Source organism: Sinocyclocheilus grahami, unplaced genomic scaffold (genome assembly GCF_001515645.1).
Source record: "Sinocyclocheilus grahami isolate Dianchi unplaced genomic scaffold, SAMN03320097.WGS_v1.1 scaffold453.1, whole genome shotgun sequence".
Lineage (NCBI taxonomy): Eukaryota > Metazoa > Chordata > Actinopteri > Cypriniformes > Cyprinidae > Sinocyclocheilus > Sinocyclocheilus grahami.
In genome coordinates this window covers 25,062-40,087 of record NW_015505632.1, presented here as the reverse complement: position 1 = coordinate 40,087, position 15,026 = coordinate 25,062, and the positions used below count along the sequence as shown (strand labels likewise).

Below are 15,026 nucleotides of genomic sequence, written 5' to 3'. Positions count from 1 at the left end.
TGGTGTTTGTAGTCAGTTTGTAGTCCGTTTGTTCATTGGTTCCCCTTGATTAGTCTCCCCAGGTGTGTCTTATCTTGTTAGCCCCCTGTGTGTATATATAGCCTTAGTTTTTCTTTAGTTCCTTGTGAGTTGTCGTATCTAATGGTTGTCTGTTTGCCAGTCATTCTGTTCTTTGTTCCCTTTGGTTTTTGGCTTGTTTGTTCTAGTTTTTCCATCAAATACCAGCACATAAATCCTTGCCTCGATCATTTTCCCCAACTTCTCCACAACATTACAGTTTTTCACTGGCACGTCTCTTTGACTAGTACATTTTTGAGCCTATATTTAGTATAAGTAAAATACTTAAGTACTGTTAAAATCAGATACTCTAAGACTTTTACTCAAGTTGTTTTGGAATTGGTGACTTGTAACGTGTAGAGGAATAATTTTCACTGTAAGGTATCTGTACTTTTACTCAAGTATGGTTTTTAGGTACTCTTTACACCTCTGTTACTGTCTTATGTATGAAGGGTACAAAACAACCAGAAATGTACACAAATTATGAGACACAACACTCAGTGACTGGTTTTACAGATTTTATTGTTATACAAAGACAAAACAAGTCTATAAAGTTAGTGTGTACTGCCCAAAAGACATAGTAAATTGATTTAATTAAAAATGTCTAATCTTTACAAAACCAGATTTACATTCTGAAGACACCGAAGCGTGTTTTCTGTGTAGGAGCATTGAGAGCAGCACTCAGACTCACGCCTAGGACCAGTCGAGTGTCGGCAGGGTCAATGATCCCATCATCCCACAATCTTTAGTAGAAGTGCAAAAAAAGTGAAGATTAGACATTACACTGGGAGGGAAGTAATAGGAAAAACTTGTTCATATGACACACTCTACCGTTCAAAAGTTTGGGGCCAGTTAAGTTTTTTTTTTTTTTTTAAAGAAATAACTCCGCAAGGATGCATTGAATTGATCAAAAGTGACAGTAAAATATTTAAAAAAGTTATAAAAGTTTTCGATTTGAAATCAATGCTATTCTTTTAAACCTTCCATTCATCAAAGATTCCTGAAAAAAAAAAATCACGGTTTAAAAATAGCAGCACAACTGTTTTCAATATTAATAATATATTGTAAGAAATATTTCTTTTAGCAGTAAATCAGCATATTAGAATGATTTCTAAAGGATTATGTGACACTTAAGAAAATTAATCTTTGCCATCACAGGAATAAATAAGTTTACAATATAAATGAATATAATATGGGAAAAAAAACACTTATGTATCCGCAAGGATGCATTGAATTGATCAAAAGTGACAGTAAAATATTTTAAAAAGTTATAAAAGTTTTCGATTTGAAATCAATGCTATTCTTTTAAACCTTCCATTCATCAAAGATTCCTGAAAAAAAAAAAATCACGGTTTAAAAATAGCAGCACAACTGTTTTCAATATTAATAATATATTGTAAGAAATATTTCTTTTAGCAGTAAATCAGCATATTAGAATGATTTCTAAAGGATTATGTGACACTTAAGAAAATTAATCTTTGCCATCACAGGAATAAATAAGTTTACAATATAAATGAATATAATATGGGAAAAAAAACACTTATGTATAAAATATAAATATTGGCAAAGATTAGAGACTTCTTTCAAAAACATAAAAAAAAGAGCCCAAAATTTAAAAACAAAAGTGTATTACACATTAAAGCCAAAAAAAAAAAATCCACATATCATGGGCATTTCATGTAATACACAATTTAAACATACAGTACATATAAATATCTAACTAGTTACCTGGCACTGGAATAATATGGGTTTCCTTCCTCCTCAAAGCGTTTGATAATTGGCTCTTTCATTGCAGCTTCCTGCTCTACAGTAAACTGGAAAATTAACCAAAAATGTTACAAGTTAGTTGAAAAATAAACAGTAAAAAAAAAAATCAAACAATTTCCCAAGCCCTAGATTTCAATTCGTACCTCTTTTCCTTCCCTGGCTTTTTGATCCTTAGTTATGGTGGCCAGCACTGTGGCTGCCTGCTCCCCTCCCATCACAGAGATCCGGGAATTAGGCCACATGTACAGGAACCTGGGGCTGTGAGGTGCACACACAGATTTTTGAATGAGGTAGTTATTATGTGTTGTTTAGTCAACTGGACACCTTGAGCATGTTTTTAGTGTTGTACCTTTGAGTAGCCAAGTTCATTTATTATAAAGCTTACCCATATGCTCTGCCGCACAGTTGTCTGTTTGCCAGTCATTCTGTTCTTTGTTCCCTTTGGTTTTTGGCTTGTTTGTTCTAGTTTTTCCATCAAATACCAGCACATAAATCCTTGCCTCGATCATTTTCCCCAACTTCTCCACAACATTACAGTTTTTCACTGGCACGTCTCTTTGACTAGTACATTTTTGAGCCTATATTTAGTATAAGTAAAATACTTAAGTACTGTTAAAATCAGATACTCTAAGACTTTTACTCAAGTTGTTTTGGAATTGGTGACTTGTAACGTGTAGAGGAATAATTTTCACTGTAAGGTATCTGTACTTTTACTCAAGTATGGTTTTTAGGTACTCTTTACACCTCTGTTACTGTCTTATGTATGAAGGGTACAAAACAACCAGAAATGTACACAAATTATGAGACACAACACTCAGTGACTGGTTTTACAGATTTTATTGTTATACAAAGACAAAACAAGTCTATAAAGTTAGTGTGTACTGCCCAAAAGACATAGTAAATTGATTTAATTAAAAATGTCTAATCTTTACAAAACCAGATTTACATTCTGAAGACACCGAAGCGTGTTTTCTGTGTAGGAGCATTGAGAGCAGCACTCAGACTCACGCCTAGGACCAGTCGAGTGTCGGCAGGGTCAATGATCCCATCATCCCACAATCTTTAGTAGAAGTGCAAAAAAAGTGAAGATTAGACATTACACTGGGAGGGAAGTAATAGGAAAAACTTGTTCATATGACACACTCTACCGTTCAAAAGTTTGGGGCCAGTTAAGTTTTTTTTTTTTTTTTAAAGAAATAACTCCGCAAGGATGCATTGAATTGATCAAAAGTGACAGTAAAATATTTTAAAAAGTTATAAAAGTTTTCGATTTGAAATCAATGCTATTCTTTTAAACCTTCCATTCATCAAAGATTCCTGAAAAAAAAAAAATCACGGTTTAAAAATAGCAGCACAACTGTTTTCAATATTAATAATATATTGTAAGAAATATTTCTTTTAGCAGTAAATCAGCATATTAGAATGATTTCTAAAGGATTATGTGACACTTAAGAAAATTAATCTTTGCCATCACAGGAATAAATAAGTTTACAATATAAATGAATATAATATGGGGAAAAAAACACTTATGTATAAAATATAAATATTGGCAAAGATTAGAGACTTCTTTCAAAAACATAAAAAAAAGAGCCCAAAATTTAAAAACAAAAGTGTATTACACATTAAAGCCACAAAAAAAAAATCCACATATCATGGGCATTTCATGTAATACACAATTTAAACATACAGTACATATAAATATCTAACTAGTTACCTGGCACTGGAATAATATGGGTTTCCTTCCTCCTCAAAGCGTTTGATAATTGGCTCTTTCATTGCAGCTTCCTGCTCTACAGTAAACTGGAAAATTAACCAAAAATGTTACAAGTTAGTTGAAAAATAAACTGTAAAAAAAAAAAATCGAACAATTTCCCAAGCCCTAGATTTCAATTCGTACCTCTTTTCCTTCCCTGGCTTTTTGATCCTTAGTTATGGTGGCCAGCACTGTGGCTGCCTGCTCCCCTCCCATCACAGAGATCCGGGAATTAGGCCACATGTACAGGAACCTGGGGCTGTGAGGTGCACACACAGATTTTTGAATGAGGTAGTTATTATGTGTTGTTTAGTCAACTGGACACCTTGAGCATGTTTTTAGTGTTGTACCTTTGAGTAGCCAAGTTCATTTATTATAAAGCTTACCCATATGCTCTGCCGCACATGCCATAGTTCCCCGCACCATACGATCCTCCAATGATGACAGTAATCTTAGGCACATTGGCACAGGCCACAGCGGTCACCATTTTAGCTCCATCTTTAGCAATACCTCCAGCCTCATACTCCCTGCCAACCATGAAGCCTGATAAAAAGAGACAGCCACATCATGACGTTAATGGCAGCAGCAATTTCACTAGTTACACATGTATGATTCTATGCTGACTCAATCAGTATCAGCACTGTTTTGTAACACTAAATGTATACATTCAGATGAAGCATGCATACCTGTAATATTTTGAAGAAAGAGCAGCGGAATGTTTCTCTGACAGCAAAGCTCAATGAAATGAGTTCCCTATAAAATACATTTTTTTTAAATTCTTAAAATGTTTCCAGAGATTTTTTAGCAATCATTTAAAAGTATACACTTTCACTGTATGGAAAAAAGCTTCATGGAAGATGCTACCAACCAATAATTTTGGTTTAAAAGTAGATTATGAATTTTCATTTTTATGTGTATTATCTAACTGAAGCACAATGCGTTATTAGTGCCACATTAAAAAATCAAAGATTACAAGATTAAAGTCGTAATATTTTGAGAATAAAGCCAAAATTATGAGAATAAAGTTGTAGCAATATGATAATGAATATTTTGAGAAAACAGTAAAACATTATGAGAATATATTCAAAGCAATACGAGAATAGTCTAAATATTTTGAGAATACAGTCAAAATTACGAGAATAAAGTCGAAATATTTTGAGAATAGTCAGAATTACGAGAATAAAGTCGAAATATTTTGAGAATAGTCAGAATTACGAGAATAAAGTCTAAATATTTTGAGAATAGTCAAAATTACAAGAATAAAGTAGAAATATTTTGAGAATAGTCACAATTACGAGAATAAACATATTAGAATGATTTCTAAAGGATTATGTGACACTTAAGAAAATTAATCTTTGCCATCACAGGAATAAATAAGTTTACAATATAAATGAATATAATATGGGGAAAAAAACACTTATGTATAAAATATAAATATTGGCAAAGATTAGAGACTTCTTTCAAAAACATAAAAAAAAGAGCCCAAAATTTAAAAACAAAAGTGTATTACACATTAAAGCCACAAAAAAAAAATCCACATATCATGGGCATTTCATGTAATACACAATTTAAACATACAGTACATATAAATATCTAACTAGTTACCTGGCACTGGAATAATATGGGTTTCCTTCCTCCTCAAAGCGTTTGATAATTGGCTCTTTCATTGCAGCTTCCTGCTCTACAGTAAACTGGAAAATTAACCAAAAATGTTACAAGTTAGTTGAAAAATAAACAGTAAAAAAAAAAATCAAACAATTTCCCAAGCCCTAGATTTCAATTCGTACCTCTTTTCCTTCCCTGGCTTTTTGATCCTTAGTTATGGTGGCCAGCACTGTGGCTGCCTGCTCCCCTCCCATCACAGAGATCCGGGAATTAGGCCACATGTACAGGAACCTGGGGCTGTGAGGTGCACACACAGATTTTTGAATGAGGTAGTTATTATGTGTTGTTTAGTCAACTGGACACCTTGAGCATGTTTTTAGTGTTGTACCTTTGAGTAGCCAAGTTCATTTATTATAAAGCTTACCCATATGCTCTGCCGCACATGCCATAGTTCCCCGCACCATACGATCCTCCAATGATGACAGTAATCTTAGGCACATTGGCACAGGCCACAGCGGTCACCATTTTAGCTCCATCTTTAGCAATACCTCCAGCCTCATACTCCCTGCCAACCATGAAGCCTGATAAAAAGAGACAGCCACATCATGACGTTAATGGCAGCAGCAATTTCACTAGTTACACATGTATGATTCTATGCTGACTCAATCAGTATCAGCACTGTTTTGTAACACTAAATGTATACATTCAGATGAAGCATGCATACCTGTAATATTTTGAAGAAAGAGCAGCGGAATGTTTCTCTGACAGCAAAGCTCAATGAAATGAGTTCCCTATAAAATACATTTTTTTTAAATTCTTAAAATGTTTCCAGAGATTTTTTAGCAATCATTTAAAAGTATACACTTTCACTGTATGGAAAAAAGCTTCATGGAAGATGCTACCAATAATTTTGGTTTAAAAGTAGATTATGAATTTTCATTTTTATGTGTATTATCTAACTGAAGCACAATGCGTTATTAGTGCCACATTAAGAAATCAAAGATTACAAGATTAAAGTCGTAATATTTTGAGAATAAAGCCAAAATTATGAGAATAAAGTTGTAGCAATATGATAATGAATATTTTGAGAAAACAGTAAAACATTATGAGAATATATTCAAAGCAATACGAGAATAGTCTAAATATTTTGAGAATACAGTCAAAATTACGAGAATAAAGTCAAAATATTTTGAGAATAGTCAGAATTACGAGAATAAAGTCGAAATATTTTGAGAATAGTCAGAATTACGAGAATAAAGTCTAAATATTTTGAGAATAGTCAAAATTACAAGAATAAAGTAGAAATATTTTGAGAATAGTCACAATTACGAGAATAAAGTTTAAATATTTTGAGAATAGTCACAATTACGAGAATAAAGTCTAAATATTTTGAGAATAGTCAAAATTACGAGAATAAAGTCGAAATATTTTGAGAATAGTAATAGCAATATGATAATGAATATCATGAGAATATATTCATAGCAATACGAGAAGTCAAAATATTTTCAGAAGTCAAAATTACGAAAATAAAGAAGAAATATTTTGAGAATAGTCAAAATTACGAAAATAAAGAAATATTTTGAGAACTCAAAATTACGAGAATAAAGTCAAAATATTTTGAGAATAGTAATAGCAAAATGATAATGAATATTATGTTTGAGTTTTATTATGTTTAGTTTGAGAATATTCAAAATGACCAGAATAAAGTCGAAATATTTTGAGAAGTGTCAAAATTACGAGAATAAAGTTGAAATATTTTGAGAAAGTTGAAATTAAAGTTGACTTTATTCTCGCAATTTTGTCTTTTTTCTCAAAATATTACAACTTTAATCTTGTAATTTTAGATTTTTCTTATTATTAATGTGCCACTAAAACACTTTCGTAGAAAGTAGATTGTAACTTTAGGTTTAGTTTTTTATTGTAGTAAAATATAATGTGTTAGTAATTCCAGAAGTTTTAAATACCTTAAATACCATAAAGACGGGTCAATATTGCTATGTTCCATTGTGTGACACTTCCTTAATATAAAATTTTGTACTAAATTTAAATTCTCAATATTTCTTTACAATGTGCTGCACTGGAAGTTGACTGATTAACTTGAAGCATTAAAGGTCAGACAGATGCTCGCCTTCTTTGCAGATTCTGAAAACAGCACACCATTATTGCCAATAATTCCCACAGGATAACCAAATATCCGTGCGAAACCTTGAAAGCAAATGAAGAAAGTCAGAAATCATTTTTGAAATTCAAATACAAAAAGATGTTTATTGAAAAACAGCACCTGTGACGAGTGTGTCTCCATAGAAGGCCTTGAATTCATCGAATTTACTGCCATCAACAATACGAGCGATAACCTGAAATTGAGAATTACTTCTGTCTGTTGAGGCAACATTTCAAAAGGCTTGTATTCCAGTGATCAAACTGTGGCCATTACCTCTCGAATGTCAAAGTTGCGTTTGAGGTTGTCCCCCACAATACCATAAAGCTCATCGGCAGGAAACAGAGGAGCCTCGGGAGTTTCAACAGTGACCTAAGGAGCAGTGGACGAGATAAAGAAGATCAGCATCAAGTCATGAAGCATCTTTGAGAAGACAAGAGCAGTTGTGTCCTCACATCAAGATTCTTCTTGTAGTTCAGGCTTCGTACGGCTTTGCGTGCAAGATGAAGAGCGTGATTATCATCCAGGGCATAATGATCAGTTACACCCGACTTTCTGAGAGGAGAAAAATTTTGAAAAATATATTAGTCCCATCAAGCTCAAAACAAGTGTTTCTGTGAACATACAGGTGTTTCTCTAACCTGCAGTGAAGGTCTGCACCTCCCAGGTCTTCAGCAGACACCTCTTCTCCTGTAGCAGCTTTTACCTGTTGAATACAGAGTGGGACATTTACCATTGATGAACATAAGCAGAGTGCCAAAACATGCCCCTTAGGACATTAAAGGGTTAGTTCACCCAAAAATGAAAAATCTGTCATTAATTACTCACCCTCGTGTTGTTCCAAACCCGCAAGACCTTCGTTCATCTTCGCAAAACACTTTAAGATATTTTTGATTAAATATGAGGGCTCTCTGACCCTCCCATAGACAGCAAGGTAATTACTACGTTCAAGGAACAGAAAAGTACCAAGATGATCGACAAAGTAGGTTCAACTGTAAAGTTACGAAGCATCACTTGTGGACGCGTGTTCACGACAGTACCATGATGCGAGCGTGTGGCGGCACTGACCCAGATCTGGCAAAATGACGTCATCATATTCTCGTAGCTTCGTAACTTTACAGTTGAACCACTGATGTCACACGGACTACTTTGTCGATCATCTTGGTACTTTTCTGGACCTTGAACGTGGTAGTTACCTTGCTGTCTATGGGAGGGTCAGAGAGCCCTCATATTTCATCTAAAATATCTTAAATTGTGTTCTGAAGATGAACAAAGGTCTTACGGGTTTGGAACAACACGAGGGTGAGTAATTAATGACAGAATTTTCATTTTTGGGTTAACTAACCCTTTAACACATACCAGCGGTGGTCCACCCAGAAAAATGGTCCCTTGTTTGCGTACTATGACGCTCTCATCAGCCATCGCAGGCACATAGGCGCCCCCTGCTGTACAGGAGCCCATCACAACAGCAATCTGAAACATATCAAGTACAGTTGATCCACCATGATGAATCAGCTCCCTTTGAGATGATTACAAGCAAAGCCATATGTCTTTACATATGTCATACATCTTGACTTGTTTTTAGTAAAAAAAAATTTTTTTAAGTAATATTAAGATATCTGATGTCACCTTAAAATTTTGCTGGGCTCCCCTGGTTAGGAACCACTGGCGTATATGAAAACAAAATGACCTGTGCAATGCCCTCCGAGGAAAGGCGAGCCTGGTTGAAGAAGATGCGTCCAAAGTGATCTCTGTCTGGGAACACATCTGCCTGTCTGGGTAAATTGGCTCCTCCAGAATCCACTAGAGAAAAACAGATCAGAGATAAAAGTATTAGTAGGAAAATGTTATTTTACACAGAATATGAACCCTCTGAGAGAACCCACCCAGATATATGCACGGTAGATGGTTTTGCTGTGCAATCTCTTGGGCACGCAAGTGCTTCTTCACAGTGACCGGATAATAGGTTCCACCTTTGACAGTAGCATCATTCACAACTATAATACATTCCACCCTGTGAGGTGCACAGACATGGTGTAATGAACTATAAACTTCTGTAGGTTATTAACAGATGTAACAATGCATATAGTATGCTGCTCACCCTGACACCCGACCAATACCAGTGATTATGCCTCCCGCAGGAACCTCCTCACTACCATATAACTGATAGCCAGCAAACTGGGAGAACTCAAGAAATGGAGACCTGCATTCACACAAAGAAAAAGAGTTCAGTGTGAATGGACAGCAACATTTCAATCACAACATTTTAATTGTTTGTTTATAAAAATGACTTTGTTCTTACCCAGGGTCCAACAGTCTGTCGATGCGTTCCCGAGGCAGGAGCTTTCCTCTGGATGTGTGTAGGTTTCTTGCTTTTTCTCCACCTCCTTTGAAAGTGGCAATATTGTGTAAACATGAGTGTCAGGAAAAGTGCTAATGCTGCCACAAAAGTGTAAAATTCATTCACTGTGTTTAGGAATATCAAATTAAATGCTTTGTACTCGCTCACCGAGTTTGATCTTTTCTGCTCTGTCCTTCAACTCCTTCACCAGCACTTGCATTTGATCATAATTTTCCTACAATATGAAAGATTACTGGATGGTCAACAACCATATTCAAAGTTTATTATTATAAAAACAACTAGCCCCAGACTAAAGTCCTAAATATGGTTCAATCAAGCCTCACCAGACTCAGACAGTTTATGCAGACCAAAAATGTTTTTTTATAATTGTATATTACACATATATTGTATATTACACATGTACCAAGAGCAGTAACAATTTCCTTTGCTAAGCCTGTGTGACCTTGGCAAACTTACAGCAGGTGAAATATGAAGATAACTGACTTTAATATTGTTTTCAAATTCGGTGTTGGCAAAAAGCAGGGGTACCTAACAAAAGAGGTAGGCCTATATTTTTCAAATGAAACTTTTGCATCTTATAGTAAAAAGTAGTCATGTTTATTTTAAACATTCTTATTTTCTCTCTCACACATGTATATGAAATATTAAGATGTGCTCTTAAAATACATATTTCTGTTTTGAATGCTAATCACTGATCTATAATAGAGAACATTATATAGATCAGTGATGCTAATAATCCAATAATCAACATATTTGATAAAGAGAAAATATAAACGTAGATCAAAAGGTAATTTGTGTTAAACCCTTGTAGTGGTCATATTTGATTGAAAATTTTAAAACTGGGACCGTTTTAAAAACATATTTTGCCTGGACGTCTCAATTATCAGCGACAGGTTAGTGCAGGGTGCAAACAAGTTTCCTCGTCTAATGTATGTGTATTATATTTGAGCTATTTCACATGTCTCTTTAAATACTGACGCAGGCATGAATATTTAAGAGAAGGTACATTTTTTCACGGTTGTTGTAGCAGTTGTGTTGTGCATGTAGTGCACAAGGACACATGTACGGCTGCCGAAGCAGATGAACCCCCACTGCCGGCTGACTGCAAGAGCTTGAGTCCGAGGCTTCATTCGCGGCCTAAGTTACCTGAAAGACCGGAGACTGCGAATCGGGCTGCGAGCCCACTGTTGCCACTTTGTCCGCATGATATAACCTGGAAACTGCAGCATTTACACTCCTGCTCCGAATGAGGGAACCCACCGGTCTAACATAGTGCAGAAACATGGTTCATCCTCTAACTGACAGGTCTAAGGACGAACTCAACATGCAACGTCCCCTGACCTCACCGCTTAGGGCGGACAGCAAACGGTTAACGTTGAAGTTTAGCTCCCGTTTCCTTAGCCAATGAAAACTACTGGATTTGTAACAGCCCCTTTTCCCCATGAAGTAATAATCTATTCCGAATGCTTTCCGTTTGCTATGGACAGCACTTTATTATTGATTTTCGCTATTAAAAATCTTGTTAGAGAGAATTTTACGATCTGCAACTTTTTGTAATAAGAATTTAACCGAATTGCAGATGTAGCAGGTGTGCATTTAGAATATTTTGTGATTCAACTTGTGTAGTTTTACTAAATATTACTGATCTCAATAACCTGAGTTATGACTCTTGATGCTGTTATTTTGTCAAAACCACCATTACAGTTTAACTAAATATTTAATTTTACAAAACTGTCCATCATATGCTAAAAACGGTAACACTCCTTAAGATTAGTTGGAAAAATGTGTTCAATTTAAATCTCTCTCTTCTTCTTTTTCTTCTTCTTTTTTGGTCATTTAGATTTCCCTATTTAAGTGCACTGTATTTTCTGAGAAAGAAATTCCATCTTAAACAAAAAAATTAAATAAAAATTAAGTTGGAAAAAGTGAATATTCATTTATTTACTTATAATTTCTCCAGTGCTGTAATATCCAGACTGTACCACAAATTGCAAATACAACTGACAATATCTAATAATTCATGAAAATTCTTTATAATAAATTCTCACTGGAGAAAGGTATTATAACCCACAAAAAGGGCTTTGCTCTCAGAAAGAAAAACAAATGAAAGTAACATACAGTAACCATAAAGACAAATATATTTGCACTGAACAAAACAAGATCAGTCAGTAAAAAACACACTGATAAAAGTGGTGCGTTGTTCAACATTAAATAAATAGAAATAAATAACTGAGCTGTGACAACCTGTATCACTGCATGTCTCATCACCAAAAAAGGGCAAAGGCCTCATAACAGAAATGTATATGTGTATATATATATATATATGTTTTCCCTTCATGAACAAAATTTATTTAGATAAACTGTATTACAATTACTAACAATTCTCTAACAGGTCTATAATTAGCAGTGTAACAGTGTTACACCTCGTCCACTTTAGTGCAATGAACAGGAACAGCAGCAGTGAAATTTAACTATCAAATAAAAATCAATCCGGATCCACAACTTCAGTGAAGATGTCATCCAGTAAGAAGTGGGACACTTGATCAGGATTCTTATCAGCATCTAAACTGGAGACAGGAGGGCTGTTTTGAGGAGACTGCACAACAGAGGATGTAGCATTAATGAAAACGACTAATATAAAAATGGTCATCAATTCAAAGCTAACAAGTCCTTATCTAACAATAAGGTCAAATGTGACCTTATTGAAATTTTTTGAAATTGAGATTTATACATCATCTGAAAGCTGAATAGATAAGATTTCCATTGATGTATGGTTTGTTAGGATAGGACAATATTTGGCAACTATTTGAAAATCTGGAATCTGAGGGTGCTAAGAAAATTGCATTTAAAGTTGTCCAAATGAAGTTCTTAATGCATATTACTAATCAAAAATTAAATTTAAATATATTTACAGTAGGAAATTTATAAAATATCTTCATGGAACATGATCTTTACTTAATATCCTAATGATTTTTGGCATAAAAGAAAAATAGCTCATTTTGACCCAAACAATGCATTGTTTTAATTTATTGAGATGCACCTGTATACCCGTGCTACTTATGACTGGTTTTGTGGTCCAGGGTCACAAATAATGTACATAATGCAATGATTTGATTGTAGATGACAGCATGTACCTGATGATCTGCCTGTGTTCGGGAGGGCGTGGTGGACACGCTAGCTGGGGACGAAGTAGGTGTAGAAATGTTCTCATCAGTAGCTGTTAATGGTATATGATGAAGAACAACCCTTGGCGAGTATCCTGGCGGCAAGGGTGGCTCCTCATCGGCATGTGATTCTAAACCAGAGCTTCTGCTTCCACGCAAAGCCAGAGATGCCTTGTCCATCTCATTCCTAAGAATACAAACATATGTTTTTACTGTGAACAGCACTAACTATTCTGATTTCGACAATCTGAAAAGAATTACATACCATGTCATTGGCATGAAATGGAAAACATCCTTACCCTCTAGAAGTGGGTTTTACAGTGACAGGCGTGCTGTGATGCTTTGGTTGCAGGACACTTTGAGCACTGCAGATTTCCTTTACAGATAACATTTCTAGCTGTACCCGGTATGCACTTGAGATCTCTCCTTTTTTTTTGACTTGTTGGAGTTCCCATGGACTCTTTCACTTTTGATGTCGGAGTTCGCTGAGGTGTTGTTGGGGCAGCTTGGGTTGACTTCAGCATATGAGGTTGATATTTAAGGCGTCTTTCAGGTGACCTTAGTGTCATCTGAAATGTACCTTTTTGAGAGAAATCAGAAAAAATAAATCAATATTACAAAAAAATAATGGAGACAAAGATTAATAACAGTCTGAGATGAGGAATGACTAACTTCTTGCTGGTGATTTTTTTGCTTGTGATGCTGGCAGACTCTCATTTGACTTTGTCATGTCAGAAGTAGTGTCTAATTGGTGTACCTACACTTATTTATCTAACACACACACTCAGTCTACATTTCAATTTGCACATAATATACCTGTACATACAACTGTCTATTGTTATATACCTGTACATACAATTGTCGATTTGTATATTTTTATTCCTTATTTACTTGTTCTATTTTTCTATTTTTTATTATCTGTGTTTTTGTTCTGTCACTGTCATTCTGTTACACTGTGGAGCTTCTGTCATGAAAACAAATTCCTCGTATGTGTAAACATACCTGGCAATAAAAACTCATTCTGATTCTGATTCTGATTCTATACAACAGATTTTTGCATTGTCATTTGCACCTTGTTTAAAGTTTTATAAAGATTAATCTCGAAAAACCTGTCCAGGTCACATTTCACTCCAAAAATTAATAAATAAATATTTTGTTCATTTTACTCCCTTGTTATATATATTTTTTAAATAAATAATTTTATTTGATTATTTTTTAAATAATTTAAATGAACATTTTTGAAGGCTTTTTTTGGCCGTCTCAGTGATCAACCGTAAAACAGTGATTCTGTCCTAATTCCCTTGCATATTAATGGTGGAGTTCCCTTTAAAATCTTAAATGATTCCCTTTGAGCTAAATTATTATCACTGTTTCCCTTACATTATATATAAAATGTGATCTAGACACTTTTTCATGAGACTTATCCATATAAAATCAATTGTTATGAACTACAGCTAAATGCTTCTTAAAATAGCATACATCACTTGAAATGTCAGAGGGTGTCTTCTCACTCTTTGTCGGACTAAGCGTGATTTGCTCATGCTTATGAGGACTGCTTAAGACAAACACTTTCAGCTCTGTGCTGTTCTCTCCAGTCTCTTCAGAAACGGACACAAATGCATCTGACAGCAACATGTGGGAAACTCCTTCACACCAGTTCTCCATCTCATCTGAGTCCATGGGCAGCATATTGCTTTTGAGAGACCATTCTGCAGCTTGAGGGTCCAGGGACTGCTGAGGTGTAGCTAAAGAGGTCCGTGTAGAGCTGGGCGGGCAGAGGTCATTTTCTGAAGGATCATCTTTTCTTTTTGACAATTTAGGCATTGGATGCAGTGTGCCTTGAAAAATAGATTCAATATTGATTGAAAGCATGAAATTAGAAGCAAATCCAAAATCGTCTGCTTAAATAATAAATGTATGTTAATAGACGCTTAAATTTGACAAAAAAATACATGTTAAAGCAGCACTATATAACTTTTTCTGTGTTCAAAATTGGCAAAATGTATATAATGAGCGAGTACATCATGAATTCCTCTTCCAAACCGCGTTTTTGTCTTATGATAAGTATACCGTAGTTATTCGGAATAAGTAGTTATATTTGGACTATTGTAGCCTGGTTGTGTCGTCACCGCTGCGGAGTAACACATACCTGCGTGAATC

At 34.8% G+C, this 15,026-nt stretch overlaps 2 protein-coding genes across 3 annotated transcripts; both read right to left on the bottom strand.

Annotated features, from left to right (window-relative positions):
• Nucleotides 1-561: 561 nt before the first annotated feature.
• Nucleotides 562-2,223, bottom strand: LOC107552551 (methylcrotonoyl-CoA carboxylase beta chain, mitochondrial-like). Its single transcript, XM_016234450.1, has 4 exons — nucleotides 2,210-2,223; nucleotides 1,968-2,082; nucleotides 1,786-1,871; nucleotides 562-800 (listed from the first exon to the last, which is right to left on the bottom strand). Exons 2-4 carry the CDS (start codon nucleotides 2,064-2,066, stop codon nucleotides 683-685), a joined length of 303 nt encoding a protein of 100 aa, XP_016089936.1. The 5' UTR covers nucleotides 2,067-2,082; nucleotides 2,210-2,223; the 3' UTR covers nucleotides 562-682.
• A 422-nt stretch (nucleotides 2,224-2,645) lies between these two features.
• mccc2 (methylcrotonyl-CoA carboxylase subunit 2) lies at nucleotides 2,646-11,098 on the bottom strand. 2 transcript variants are annotated; one of them, XM_016234466.1, is made up of 18 exons: nucleotides 10,849-11,098; nucleotides 9,850-9,916; nucleotides 9,643-9,727; nucleotides 9,442-9,543; nucleotides 9,227-9,354; nucleotides 9,031-9,143; nucleotides 8,700-8,813; nucleotides 8,098-8,109; nucleotides 7,982-8,064; nucleotides 7,796-7,895; nucleotides 7,617-7,712; nucleotides 7,464-7,536; nucleotides 7,311-7,387; nucleotides 5,907-5,973; nucleotides 5,607-5,763; nucleotides 5,365-5,479; nucleotides 5,183-5,268; nucleotides 2,646-2,884 (listed from the first exon to the last, which is right to left on the bottom strand). In XM_016234466.1, the coding sequence occupies exons 1-18, from the start codon at nucleotides 10,984-10,986 to the stop codon at nucleotides 2,767-2,769; spliced, it is 1,731 nt and encodes a 576-aa protein (XP_016089952.1). In that variant the 5' UTR covers nucleotides 10,987-11,098; the 3' UTR covers nucleotides 2,646-2,766. The 2 variants fall into 2 exon arrangements, with proteins under 2 accessions (XP_016089952.1, XP_016089953.1); XM_016234467.1 differs by lacking the exon at nucleotides 8,098-8,109 and having other exon boundaries at nucleotides 7,982-8,046.
• Nucleotides 11,099-15,026: the final 3,928 nt, after the last annotated feature.

What these genes read in the sequence shown, in the direction of transcription:
- mccc2 (XM_016234466.1), bottom strand. Translation starts at nt 10,986, where the DNA reads ATGTTTCTGCACTATGTTAGACCGGTGGGTTCCCTCATTCGGAGCAGG. An exon ending in ATGTGCGGCAGAGCATATGG is followed by an intron (nt 5,480 to 5,606) that starts GTAAGCTTTATA and finishes TGCACCTCACAG; the next exon opens with CCCCAGGTTCCTGTACATGT. An exon ending in CCATATTATTCCAGTGCCAG is followed by an intron (nt 2,885 to 5,182) that starts GTAACTAGTTAG and finishes CTTCTACTAAAG; the next exon opens with ATTGTGGGATGATGGGATCA.
- LOC107552551 (XM_016234450.1), bottom strand. Translation starts at nt 2,066, where the DNA reads ATGTGGCCTAATTCCCGGATCTCTGTGATGGGAGGGGAGCAGGCAGCC. An exon ending in AAGCCAGGGAAGGAAAAGAG is followed by an intron (nt 1,872 to 1,967) that starts GTACGAATTGAA and finishes TTAATTTTCCAG; the next exon opens with TTTACTGTAGAGCAGGAAGC. An exon ending in CCATATTATTCCAGTGCCAG is followed by an intron (nt 801 to 1,785) that starts GTAACTAGTTAG and finishes CTTCTACTAAAG; the next exon opens with ATTGTGGGATGATGGGATCA.